Source organism: Lissotriton helveticus, chromosome 1_1, assembly GCF_964261635.1.
Source record: "Lissotriton helveticus chromosome 1_1, aLisHel1.1, whole genome shotgun sequence".
Classification (NCBI taxonomy): Eukaryota; Metazoa; Chordata; class Amphibia; order Caudata; family Salamandridae; genus Lissotriton; species Lissotriton helveticus.
Window position 1 is genome coordinate 384,665,541 of NC_136057.1, and position 14,501 is coordinate 384,680,041.

General features: G+C 45.9%; 1 protein-coding gene across 1 annotated transcript in view; it reads left to right on the forward strand.

Annotated features, from left to right (window-relative positions):
* LOC144809515 (sodium- and chloride-dependent GABA transporter 1-like) overlaps nt 1-14,501 on the forward strand; it is a 357,006-nt gene that overhangs the window by 283,890 nt on the left and 58,615 nt on the right. The window contains exon 9 of the mRNA XM_078673719.1: nt 13,755-13,867. Coding sequence (XP_078529845.1) covers nt 13,755-13,867 — 113 coding nt within the window. The remainder of the gene's footprint in view (nt 1-13,754; nt 13,868-14,501) is intronic.

Below are 14,501 nucleotides of genomic sequence, written 5' to 3' on the forward strand. Positions count from 1 at the left end.
TGCCTGTCATATGGCACAGGTGTGCATGCGCACATTTGCATGCACACCTGAATCGGTATTTCACCATCAAATTGAATTTGATGGTAAAATACCGATTTCTAAGGCCTTGTGGGACTCATAAGAGTCCCACCTACATATCGATTTTACAGATTCTGTAAATATACCGGTCAGTAAATTTACCGACCGGTATATTTACAGATTCTGTAAAATTACCTATCGGTAAATTTACAGAACGGTAAATTTACCGATTCTGCCCCCTACATCTCAAATGCCTTTTACCGGTCGGTAACGGCCGAATTCGGCCGTTACCGACCGGTAAAAGCCTACCTACATCTGGCCCCAAATGAAGAAAAAAAGTTCCTCAGACTGGTCGAGCACTCTTGGTATTAAAAACCCACATGAGTATTGTGGAATATCTTTGTAGTGCTAGATGCGCTGAAAAACACATCTTTGAAGCTGAATTATTGTCCATTATATCACAAATCAAAGCTGGCCAAAGAGGATCACAAATCTTTGAGCAAGTCAAAGCAGGACAAAGCCCACAGTTCTGTTAGAAATAAAGAAGCAGAAAAGAAATATGAGGAATTTGCTCCTTCTCGTATGCCAAGAACATAAAATATTCAAGCATATTTTTCTCCACTCCCAACAATCACCACACTAGTCCATTTTATGAGACACATCTCAAACTGAACTTCTCAACTCAATCTCTAAGCTCAATCCTTTGTGCCACTTCTTGGATTCTTTATTTGCGAACTTAGCCAAAGAGATGTGTAATGCCATAGATCCATATTAGTCTAGCCTCATTAATCTCCACCTAAAACGAATATTTTAGACTTCCTATAAATAGGTAAAGTGTCTCCTCTACTAAAATACTCACAGTTGATCCAGAGGATCACAATAATTACCAGCCAGTCTCTGAGCTTCCATTCCTTGCAAAAATCCTGAAAAAGCTGTGTCAACAACCAACAAAAGTAACTTTCAAAAGTCAACATCTTTCTCAAAGAGCTGTAGTCTGGGTATGAAGCTAGCCAGAGTACCAAGACAGCTACCCTGCTCTTCACATCTTGTATAACAGGGATTCGTGCCCGCTAATTTTAGAGGGTGTGCAAATTTTGCCTAATTTGCTTTCATGTAATTACACGAAATTTCAGCAAACCTCCATGAAATTATGCTTAAAAATGAAAAATGTAAATCAGTCGTTTAGTGCTATTTTTTACTATTTTTTTTATTTGTTTATTGGTTTCAATCACAGCCATACATACATGGTTGGACGACATCTTCAGTTTGTCAACATAATAACTGGGCCGACATTCATTTTCATTACATATTAAACATTTCCTTCACGTCCCGCTTGTCCATGCATCTCCATTTTAACAGTAGGCGACACACAGGGATCCCCTCGATATGAATTCCATTGTGACCACTTCCTATCCCATTTCTTGGGGCACCCCCAAGTCTTAAAAACCTTGGTCATTGCCAGCATGCATCTATCCATTTCTTTAGCCCACATGGTGACGAGTGGTGGGTTCGTTCCCCCATCCTCTAGCCAACTCTCGCTTGACCAACGTGTATCCCAGTGTTATAAATTGCCGTTCAGTTTCTGTAAGGTTAGTCGCCTCCCATATGTTCAACAGTCCCAGTTTTGGCGTTAGTGCTATGACCTTTACCAGGGCTGTTTGCATGTGTTCTGAGGCTCCCTCCCATAGGGCACGTATGTTTGGGCAGCTCCACATGGTGTGGTAAAATGTGGCTTGTTGTCCGCACCCCTTCATAAAGTCGTCAGGTCTAGCTCCTATTCTCGCCAACACTTTCCCAGTGATGTATGATCGGTGGAGTATCCTAAGCTGAATCAGCCTGTATCTCTGACTGATGGCCGCTTCCCGAGGGGACATAAGAGCCGTTTGCCAGTCCTCATCATCTATAGAACCTAAGTCATCTTGCCAGCGTTCCCTGAGCTTCAGAAAGGTGTCTGGTAGGTTATTACTCAACTTCTTGTAAGTTAGAGATATTGCCTTTGTGTTAAGAGGTTCGTCTAGTAGACGGTCTTCCAGTGGCGACAATTCTGGTATATCACTGAGAGTTGGGAACGCCGCCCACACCGCATGACTAATCTGCAAATACTTGTCCACGTCACCTTGCGCCAGATGGTATTGCCTCTGAAGTTTATCGAATGTAAGAAGTGCTCCCTTCCGAACCAGGTCTTTCACCGCAGAGATCCCAATAAGGTCCCACTAATCGAACCCAGGCTGATAACACAGCATGCCCAGCTTCTGGGCAAACCACAACGGTGTGGCCTGCGAGAGAAAGCCCGTCCACCCCAACCGGAAAGTGACTATACGCCAAATTTCCAGTGTATGTTGGGTAGGGCCAAAGAACCTCCCCCTATTCTTCCTATCAGTAGTGTACAGGGCCCCTAGATATCCAGAGCGATCACTTTGGTAACGATGAAGAGCATATGCTGGGTCGGCCGGGGGGGTGATACATCCAGTGGCTGACAGTCACCAGCTGCGCCGCCCAATAGTAACACTGCAAGTCAGGGAGTGCTATGCTTCCGTCATACCAGCCTTTTGTCAACTTTTGCAGTGCGATCCTGGAAGCCCTCCCATCCCACAGCAGCGTACGAATCTCCCCTTCAACTGCTCTGAAGTACAAATCCGGGACACTATGCAGACAATTATTTAATATATAGAGAAAACGTGAAAGGGCCAGCATTTTAAAGAGTGCAGCCGGGCCCAACAATGTCAAAAGCAGAGACCTCCAGTGCTTCACATCTGCTCGTAACATAGCAAAAAGGGGGGCTAAATTGGAGCTGTAAAAACAGGCTGGGTCTGATGTGACGAAGATCCCCAGATAGTGAAACCCCTCCGTCGCCACCGCTATAGTGCAGTCCGCCGGAAGTCGGGGGACTTGGCCCCTCAGCATATACAATACAGACTTGTGCCAGTTAATCGCATATCCCGATTATTTACCAAAGTTTGTGAATATGTCTAGCACCACTCTGATCAATTTGTATGGGGATGCGAGATATAACAATATATCCTCCGCATACAGGGATATGCGATCGTCCTAGACAGGACTAGGATGTAATAAATGTCCCCAATTTATTCACCTGGACTTTTGTCAACACCTTTGCCTCAACGAGATTGGCCTAAAGGAGCCACAATTGTCCGCTGATTTACTCTGCTTGTGGATGACTACAATGGTGGCTAGTCGCTGATCTTCTGGTAGCCTACCCACTTCCAGACTCCCTTCATACATGGCTCTCAAGTGTGGCACAGTCAGAGAGGCAGTGGCCTTCAGAAACTCTACTGGAATGCCATTAGGGCCCATCGCCTTTCCGGACTTAATCTGTCCTAGGGCCTTGCGTATTTCATCATTGGAGAGGTCTGCCTCTAAGGACTCCCTTTCCACATCCGAGATCCCGGCGCATCACTGTCTTGGAGGATTTGACGGGAGCCCTCTGCTGTGTAATGTGTAGAGGGGGAGTACACCCTTTTGAAGTAATCAGCGAACTTCTCCACTTCACTGTTTCACCCCCCGGTGTCGTCAATTTGTGCACCCATCTGGATCCCTGCTTTCTCCTTTCCAACCACACCAATGTCCTGCCAGTCCTATCCCCCAGTTCATAGAGTCTGTGCTGGGTGGCACGGTATTTAACCACCATGCGCTCCCTGGTTTTCATCCTGGATTCATCCTGCTTCAATAGAAGTCTATGACTCGTGTCTGGCGAAGGATTTTGTGCATGCTCCCGCTCCAGTTAAAGGAGGTTAGACTCCATCTGGTTCAGAAGTTCACGCTTTTTTGTGATATAGCCCATTTTCAATGACAAAGCTTGCCCCTTGAGAACTACCTTGTAGGCTTCCCAGATTGTTTGTGCGGAGTCCACAGATCCCACATTTTCAGTAAAATAGTTTTCTGATTGTGTGTAGAGTTCCTCCCTTATATCCGGTATGTGTAGGAGCCATGGGTTAAGAACAATAGTGGTGCGTGCCCGTGGTTCCCAGTGCGTATATTCCATCCAGACCGGGGAATGGTCCGATATGCCTCAGGGTGAAACTTTATACTGGGCGAAGTTACCTAACGAGAATAGGTGTGTGAAGAAGTAATCAATACGTGATAAACTACGGTGTACATTAGAGAAGTACGTGAACATTTCGCCAGTTGGATGAAGTGCACGACCTACATCAGTTAGACCAAGTGCTGTCGCGAAATCAGCCATTAGGTCGTTAGCTTTCTCTCTAGACTTCGGTGGGTGGCGATCAACAGTGTCATCTAATGTGATGTTATAGTCTCCCCCATTATTAGTGTGCCTTCCCGGAGTCCCGTCAGCTTACTTCCCAGGTCTTCCAGTGCTACCTTACCCAGATCGGGCGGTAGATATACTGAGATTATGTTAATGTCTCTGCCATCCCACTGAGCCTTCGCCCATGTCTTATGAACAACAAGGGGTGTCTTTTTTTTAACCAACATGGCCGTCCCCATGAGCCCGTGGTGTAGTCCGCATGCATTATAAGTCTGTATCCCCATCAGGTGAGGGCCATGGATTTCTCGTCTACGAGATGCATTTCTTGCAGCAAGACTACATCAGGTGAGTGTCTTTTTAGGTAATGTTGCATAATCCCTCATTTACTCTTATCCCCAACACCATTAACATTCCAGGTCATTATAGAAAGTGTTCAGTCCCTATCCCCCTCCATATCTATGTATCACACAATTCCCTAGTACTCGGATTGTAGCAAATTGAGAAAAAACTTTTACCCGCCCACTCAACAACTGCCGTCCAGTGTTCAACATGGCTACTTCATGCTTCTGAATCACAGTTTCACAATGCTTACCAATAAAACAATCAAGAAAGAAACATCCCCAATGTCCAGTCCCACCGACTCCCTCCCTGCCCCCTTGCCCATAGAACAATGTACCGACAAACACACCCCGTCCCCCAATTCCTCAACCTCCGCCCCCCATCCTGCCTCCCTGCCCGTGGATTTAGAACTATCCACTCCCGAACATGGCAGAGTGCAACTCCCCCCCCAAAATGCTGAAAATGCATGGGGTGCTCAGCTCCCATCCCTGCCTAAACACATCACAATTAACTTATACTTTAGCCTTCCACAATTCAGCTCACATCATGGAACCCATCGTGAACCCATCAAAACTGAACTTTTCCGTAAGTTTGCATTTGCCAGTCTTGCACTGATGGGTATAGCAACCCCCCACCCAATCCCCCTACTTGCACTTTCAGTTGGGCACCGACTCTCCAGCAGTACAGTCAAGGGTCATCACTCCTGCTCCTTGGGCTGGCCCTCTTCCTCCGCTGGGCCCATTTTCCCAGTGTCCGCTCGGCTACCTCTGTGTTGGTGAGGCCTCCCAGAGCGATCTTGTCTTTGGCTCCCCACCATGTTCCAGGCTTCCATCTAGTGCCAGACTGCCTTCAGTGAGTCAAAAAACCACGAGTTGCCATCCGACTCAACCCTCAGCCTCACAGGAAAGAGCATTGCGTACTTCATCTCCCGGTCTCGCAGTTCCCTCTTCACCGCCTGAAAGCTGTGACGCCGCGCCTGGACCTTGGCTGTGAAATCAGGAAAGAAAGCCACCTCGTAGTTATCTATTTTCAGCGGGGGATTGGACTACAATGTCTGCAGGATAATGTCCCTATCTCGGTAATTTAACACTCGAGTAATTAGAGGCCTCGGGGGCGCTCCCGGTTTAGGCACTCTGTGGGCTCTTTCAATGGAAAAGTAGCTGGACAGAGTCTTGGGCTTTAGGTGCTTTGTGATGAGGTCTTCCACATACAAGTCTGCTGCTGGCCCCTCGGTTTTTTCCGGAACCCCTAAAATTCGGATATTGTTCCGGCGAGCCCGGCCTTCATAATCATCGAGCTACTGTGACATCCTCTCCTGCTTCTTTTGCATTGCAAGCATTTGCGTTTGAAGTTCTGACGTGTCTGTCTGTAGGGCACCAGTGACTATCTTAAGCTCTTTGACTTTCTCGTCCATCTTCTGGAAGTCTGCCCTGATTAGAAAGACCTCCACCGTGACCGAGTCCACTGAAGCATACACTCAGTTGAAAGCCGCTATGACCTCGTGTAGGGTTGGCTCCGGTCCCTGTTTAGAGGCGGTCGCCCCTCCATCTTTCTCTCATTGTGGTGAATCACCCTTCTCTCCCGCTTTGGCCCAGGCTGCTTTTGGGCATTTGCCTTAAGTCCCTTTCCTCCTGTTGCCATGGAAGCGTGTTAGTATCTGGCCCCCCGTGGTGAGAACACGGGGCCGCACCGGAAAAGCAGCCACAAGGTGTTGGCGAGAGTGACTAGGATCGTGTGTTTCACTTCTGGAGTCGCCGTCTGGCTACAGCGGCCCCAACACACAGGGCATCCAGGCTGGACTCTGCATTCGGCGCAATTTTCATCAATATGGTGTAGTTGCCTCCGCCAGCTCTCACCAGGAGGTGTCTCCACAGTCTTACCGTGTCACCCTATTACTTTACCACCTTCGGGACCGGAACTTTGAGCACCTCACTCCGACATTTCAGCCCGGGGTCAAAACAGCTCTAGGGCCCCACATTCAGTCGCCACATCTCCCACTTAGATCAACCGTGTCCTGTGTGTTGCCGGTACCTTGGCCCCGCAGGTGATATCAATGACACACTGCACAAGTACAGTCCGGTGGTAGGGAATATTTAGGTCCGACCACCTCCGGCTTCAAGCTCCCCTCTGTACCATCAACTGCCTCCTCTCATCAAGGCACTACACCCAGTGAATGCCCCAGAGTCACTTCTATGTATTGCAGTTGGCCTGAACCATATGTTCGATCGTTGCTATGAATCCCACTCCAGCCAGGATGTACGGTCAGTGGGCCATCCAGTCACAGTCACCCCTGCATATGCAGGCCCAGGACACAACCACGGATGCCCCCCTTCACCACTTCAGCAGGTCCGCAGGGCCCCGTGCGCAACAAAGCAGCCAGGCGGTACTCACTCAGGGTGGTCAGCCAGTATTAGACCACAAGGTTCCAGTTAGAAGTCAACTCTGGGTGTCCTGCACCATCCAGCAGGACGGAAGCCCCGATAGTCAGCGCCTCTGCTATGGCACCCGTGACTAGATATGCACCTGTGTAGGCCAGAGGCCGGGGCCTCAGTTTAGCCCCCAATGCCTGTTCCAGCGCCTGGTGTGCCTCAGCACTTTTCTTCACCGGCGGACCGCCGACCTCCGTCGCAGCAGCCAGAAACAGCTGATTCGCCCAGTCGGGATCAGCAGAACACTCCGGCACCCGCCTATGACACAGGCAGGAGCTGGCACACCTCCGTCGCCGCCGGGCTGCAGAGACCGCAACGCGGTTAAATGGCAAGGCCCTGAAGCCGGGGCCTCTGTTGGTCTCGGCCCCCGCTCAGGCTCTCCGCCACCAGCCGCAATACAAGTCGCTGCCCTTCGCAGTCGCTACTGGAGGCAGCACCGATCCACCCCCGGCGCGGGGGCCCCCACCGACTCGCGCCGGAGTGCCGCAGGTCCGATCTTCCCATCACAGATGCTGCTCCTTCTATTAGTCCATGCTTATGAGCCGCCATTTCCTCCCGAGGAGAGGCACCAGACAAGACGATGTGAGTCCCCCCACACTCGCTGGTGTGTCCAGATTCCTCTGGGGGGGGGGCAGGAATGAGGTACAATCCTTACGGAATTGCTTGGTACATTGGATGGCGTAGGATATGGCAGAATAGATGTCGGGGAAGTGGGAGCTGATTCAGGCGGCGCCCATTCTCGATGGCTGCTAGCCACGCCACCCCAGTGCTATTTTTTTAGAGTGGAATTTTCCTTGCGTCAATTTTTGACACAAGAATCCATATCGCACTAAACTAATAATTCACACAAAATATGGCCCTGCGAACAACAGCCACTTGCAGTCTATTCTTTTTATGCATTTGTGGTAAATTGTTAGTGCAAATAGAGTGATTGCAGAAAGATATTTTATCAGACAAGGCATGTGAAAATACACACAGTGGTGTAATGGCCTAATTTTTTTTAATTTGACATGGGCAACGCAAAATCCCCAAATTAAGCAAATTACTCAATTTTTATTTAATTTTCACCAAGGCCTTTTAATTTTACTTCATGCTTTGGTGCCATTATTTACATGCTGTCAACCATGATATCCTTATGCACACCTTAAAAGACTGCATGGGGTTTGAAGGGAAAGTCCTGGATTGGTTCAAATAATACCTAGTCGACCACTCACAATTGATTAAATTGTATCCCACATTGTCTAATTCAGTAGTTGTATCCCAATGGGTACCACATAGCTCTGTTTTAGCCCCTGCTTTATTTAATGTTTACTTTGAACCACAGGGTAATATCATTAAAAAAATCAGGAATATACCATCACCAACATGCTGATGACACCCAGCTGTAATTGAAAGTTTCATGTCTCTTGACTGGCTTCAACCCTAGCTAACATACAGTCCTAGATGATGACACCCTATCTCAAGTTCAACACTCTAAGGACAAAGGGCCTAATTATGATGTTGGTGGGACCACCACCGACAGGCTGTTGATGGCGGTCCCACCGACATACTGACCAACAGTACTACTGTTGCATTAGGATGCAGGAAGTCGGACCACAGTGGTCGGGGTGAAAGACCGCCGTTCCGACAGGATCAAAGATCCCGTCATGGCAGCGGTCAGAATAGTATCCTAACATTGCGGCAGTTGATGTCTTTTTCTGACTGCATTTTCATTGCATTTCGACCACTGTGAAAAGACAGGCAGAAACGGACTGTGGGGGCCCCATACAAGGCACCCGCCCCCTGTGGGCCACTGCTAAGTAGCCCGGGGGCACATGTAGTGCCCCCACACATCCATGCACCATGTGCCAGGCATCCCATGGTGCCTGGCACATGGTGATTGGATGTCCACAAAATAATTTTTTCAACTGTGGCTTGTGCTGCGGTTCTTTTCTTAGGCCGCAGCACAAGCCAAGGTAGAAAAAACACTTTCCGACTGCCACCAGGGTGGTCAAATCATAATTGGGCGTCCGACCGCCACCTGTCTGTCCGGTGGTCCCCAGTCCGCTGTGATGCCGGGCGTCAGTCAGCCCGGCATCATAATGATGCCCAAAGTTCCTTCTCTTTTGCCACAGGGCTCATCTACATCAGTACAGGAATGGTTAGACTCCACAAACATTCTGGACTGCTTTCACTGTTAAAAAATCGCTCACTTTCACTTTAACAATAGACTGGATTATCACAAACACATTCACACACAGGCAAGAAATGCAAATTATGAGCTCAAACTCATTCAGCGCATCCTCCGCTTCTTACCTGAACAAGGCCTAAAAAAGTCATTCAAGTGCCAGGTTAGACTGCAGGGATACTATGCTATCCATCATTCCCAAAATTCATGTAGTTCCTCTTAAAGTCTCCTTACATGCTGCAGCTTATGTGACCTCAGGAGCCGACCAATTTGATTACATCACCCTCCCCCCACCATCCTCAGCTCTTTGAGTTGGCTGCCAATTAAGGGGGAATCCTGTTCAAACTTGCCTGCATAGTTCATAAAATCATCCATGTGGATCAGTTGCACTGTCTGGGTACAAAACTGAAATTCTCCGATGGTTCCTGCTAACTTCGTAATGCAGACTCACTATTACTCGAAATTCCAGTTTCAAAGAAAAAACTACACTTCTGAACAATTCTTCTTAGACTGTGCCCTAGGGTGTGGTACTCTTTTCCCAGGGAAACCTGGAAATGATATTCTTTACTTTTTAAAAAACAATTTGAAATCCTTGTCCTCAGCAAATACATCTCAAACTTCTCTGTCAGACCTTAGCTTTACATTCATTTAGGGGACTGATGTACGCCTTATGGATACATAGCACTCCGTTCTCACAACCCCACCTAATTGAGTGAGGCTATTGATTATTCTGCGTGACCAGTAAGGTTGTTGAAGAAAATTACTTTTGCTCCATTGAAGATCTTTATTTGATGAGTCTTCCTTCCCTTCTGTAAGCATGCTACCAAAGTGGTTACAAATCAAAATAGCGAATATTGGTTGCATTTCTTTGTCATGGGCTGCTTGGAACGGGAAACATCATTTACAACAAAGGCATTACTACGCGTAACGTTTACAACGGGGCACTTACCACGTAAACGTCTTTTCTACGTGTTTGCCTTCCACGATCGTCTTTACCACGCAAGTTACGTTCCGGTCAACCTTCATACGTTCTGCGTGTACGTAAAAAAAAAAGTCCTTTTTTTATTTTGTTAGAAGTGTTTTCACGCATAAATTAAGAACGTGATACGTAGAAAAGGCATGGGTAGTAATGGGAAAAATTAGAAAAGGGGGTCTGGGGGGGTCTCCCCCCCAAAAAAACAAAAACAAAAAAAAGTAAAATATGTTTTTGAATCAAAAATTAAAAACAATGACAAATGCTGACTGAATGTGTAATTTAAAATGTGTATTACAAATTAACAAGTGACCTTCTTTGACGAATTATTCAGCCATCTTGCTTGGGGACACGTTTTTAGAGGGTCAGTGAAAGTGACAAAAGACAAACAATTTCACTTCTGAAGACATATTTTTTTTGCCTATCCGTTTCATTATGTTTATTTTAGTGTATTTTTGGGCATAATGGACATTGGATGCTTACTAACGCTTTTATGCGTGGTAAAATTCTGCGTTCTTTTATTCTGCGTGGTAAAGACATTTGCGATGTAAAATTTGCGTGGTAAAGCCATGCGTTGTTTTTTAAATCGTGGTAACATCATATATTCGTAACTCACTGTGGTCCAAGAGCTTCTTGGTTCTCGATACCCTGTATATATACGTTTATGTGGGTGCAATAATAATAGGGCAGCAGTCTACGGGACACCAGCGCATGGTATCTTACTTATTGAATTTACTATGTTAGTGCAACCCTTCTTTTCCTGCAATTCCCGTATTAACCCTATTTTTGCAGACTATTATATTCATGTACAGTCGTAAGTGCAAAGCAATCGGACACACTAGGTCCTAATTCACACTACAAGAAAACATCAATAAATGATTAAATATGTTTTCTCTATTTGCTATGCTAATGTGAAAAAGTAGCAAAAAGGGATTGCTTTTAGTATTGAATGCATATGGAATATGGAGAATTGAATGTGCCAAACAGTGTGATGAGAGTTGGTTGTATAATAATAGGGGGTTCGCTCATCTTTAATGTAAGCCTTTTCCTTATTTATGCCATGTCCTGTCTGTTAATCTGTCAGTCTGGCTTTCACTATCTGTCTTTCTTATCTGTCCCTTGACCTCCTGTCTTTTTATTTCTTTCACTAGATAAACATCTATCTATCTATCTATCTATCTATCTGTCTGTCTGTCTGTCTGTCTGTCTATCTATCTATCTATCTATCTATCTATCTATCTATCTATCTATCTATTATCTATCTATCTATCTATCTATCTATCTAGCTATCTCTTTGTCGATCTATCTTTCACTCTGTAGCTCTACCTATCCATCAGTCTATATGCCTCTGTACTATTCCTCTCAATAAACAATTGAGCAAATTAGCATTGTGCCCCAGACTGATCGGTCTTTCTATCCCCTTCACTGCGGGGTGTTTTCTCCCCACTGTGCAGGGGGGGGGAGGGCCGCGCGCGGCGCCGCTGTGCTTGTGACGAGTTGAGCTCGTCATGAGGCACAGTGGAGCTGCACTCATGACGAGCTGAGCTCGTCACAGCCACACCCATTTTGGAAAGTTCAGCACAGCGTGGAAATCATCCCCGCGTGCGAACGTTCCAACGGCCGTGACGAGCTCAGTTCGTCATGAGTGCAGCTGCACTGTGCCTCATGACAAGCTGAGCTCTTCACAAGCACTCAAGGGGGTATCCATCCCTCTGTGCATCAATCCATCCATCCATCTGTCTAATCAATCAGTCAATCAACCAGGTAAATGGTGTACTATAGTGACACTGGACATCTCCAGAGGATAATTTTAGTTCATGGTAAATTGCAGTTTTTATATGTGAAAGATAGCCACAGAGTTAATCTCAGGACTGCAGGTGATGCCAGCAGGGAACCAAATCTTAACATAGGGCCAGTTGTACAAAAATTAGGAATTGTTATTCCTAAATTGCGATTCTTTCCAAATCACAATTTGGAAATCGCAATTCCTAATGTAAAAAAGAATATATTTAAAAATAGTGATTCTTAGTGAGGTCACAAATTGACCTAACTCATGAATATTAATGAAGTAGGTCGCATTTTGTGACCCACTAGGAATAACTGCAATCACAAGGATGGTGGCCTGCTGGGGTCAACAGACTACCCTGTCTCTGATTACTTTTAAATGAAGCAACTTTTTTTTAAATGCAGCCTGTGTTCCGTAAAGGACAACAGGATGTGAACTTGATTGCGAAACATTAATACATAGCACCGTGAATTGGTATTGGGAAAGGATGCACTAAACACGCCCCTTCCAAATACTGATTCGCAAATCCAAATTTAGATTCAGTAGCAAGTTAACAAATCGCAATTTGGATTTAGTACATTTAAAAAATATTCTTTTATGTGGTCGCAAATGCCATTTAGTTCCTCCAAAAAAGCTTTGTACAAATGGCCCATAGTACCTAAAGATTGTTTAGTTTGTCAGAAATAAGCACACTGGTATTTAACATCCGTGGAGTTTGAAGCAATGCATCTAGGTTTCATTGAAGTCAATGTACAGACCTCAGAATTTTAGGAATGCTTGGTGGTTTGTGGTTACACTGGCACATTAGAGTTTCTCTACTAAGGTGAAGGCTCATTCTCCAGAGAAAGGTTATCCAAAGTCTGTCAGTGGTGGACTGATCCAGGCCAGATTTTCAGGCTGTCAAACTGAGGTAACCGTGCGTAGAATCCAAGCACCTATAGTTTAACTAGTCATTAGTTATCCTGAAAATCTGGAAATGACTGCCCACTCCCTACTCGGGAGCTGGGGAAATAAAGGATGAAGAATCCCCGGCTGCAGTGGACGTAACTTTGAAACACTGCTCACCCCTAGATCGTACTTGGGGTCTTTTCAGCTGATCTCACCAGTTGTTTACTGGCGGTTTCTGATTTCCCTTCGTAGAAGCACATAGCAGAACACTGCTGAGAGGGTCCTTGGGTCAAATCTCAGCCCTTAAAGGACTTGGGATATGGGGAGATCCAGGTTTATCCTTCTTCAACAGGCATAGCTCGCAAGGAGAGTTTCCAAACATCAACCACAAGGCTGTATAAAGGTTTAATGGGAATGGATGGATCTAGAGCAAATATGTTCAGTGAACCAATCAGAAAAGGCCAGGCTGGTATAAATCAGAGGTGGGTGCTGCTCGCTTGATTATTTTCTTTTGCAGCCTGCCAGGTAAATAGATAGAGGAAGTCACTGAGTATGCAAGCAGTACGGGGTTGAGTAGTTTTCCTTGGGGAAATATCGGTTAAGTGGGCCCATGCATCCTTGAAATGCCATGCAAGGCGGCAACAGGCGATGGATTCCCGCAGGCGCCCGCCAGCAGCTGTTGCCATAATTGTCTGGTAAACATTCAGAATACCTTATCCATTCATCACTGCGCTTGACGTGGTTCCTATTGGGAATTATATCCAGGCAGAATGGAGCAGACACAAAGGAGCCGTCTGCTTCTATGTGACTATGTTAATCATTGCAAGAGTCAGCGAGCCGCTGCTTGATTTTCATCTTCCAGGCACCTGTAACTACAGCACCTGAGATCCAGCAAAGAGCGCAACTGACAATGCTTTTTCATTGGCTAGGTCCCGGACTGGCGTTCCTTGCCTACCCCCAAGCGGTCACGCAGCTTCCGATGTCCTCTCTATGGTCAATTCTCTTCTTCTCCATGCTAATGATGTTGGGCCTCGACAGCCAGGTAAGAGAGATTTTGGACAGACCATGAATTAATGGAAAGGCTCACCCCACAGGAAATAGATTGCATCAGTTGCCATGCTTTAGTTACAGCTTGTGGTTATGTGAATAGCATGGGACTTAAAGGATACAGTGTGTTGGTTTACTTATCTAGTGCAACGAAAGTTTGCTGAAATAAAAACTTAACAGTGACTGCTGCATGTTGCATGATCTTTTAAAATAGATGAAAAATCAATGTCAGTAAATGACGCTAAACTACTCTGTGCAGTAACATGAAAGAACCAAGACCATATGCTCCTCATAACATTACACCAATAGAACTGCGATATAAAGCTTGAAAACAGTAGACCATGAATGTTTAAAAGGGACAATTTGAAAAATACATTTGTCTGAAAAATGTAAATGTAAAAAATGTGAAAAGAACTGGTTTTAAGTAAAATATTAATAATTAACCTACGCATGGCAAAGGTGGGAGAACATGGCTGCCATCAACCACCACCATAGAGCACTAATATGATTCATAACCAAATATGAGCTAATACATCTAGATGTCTCACGAACAGATGGCAATGTCTGAATCGTGTTGTGCCTCCTACATGCCCATTGAACTTGCCACCTGTACCTTCCTTACATGAACA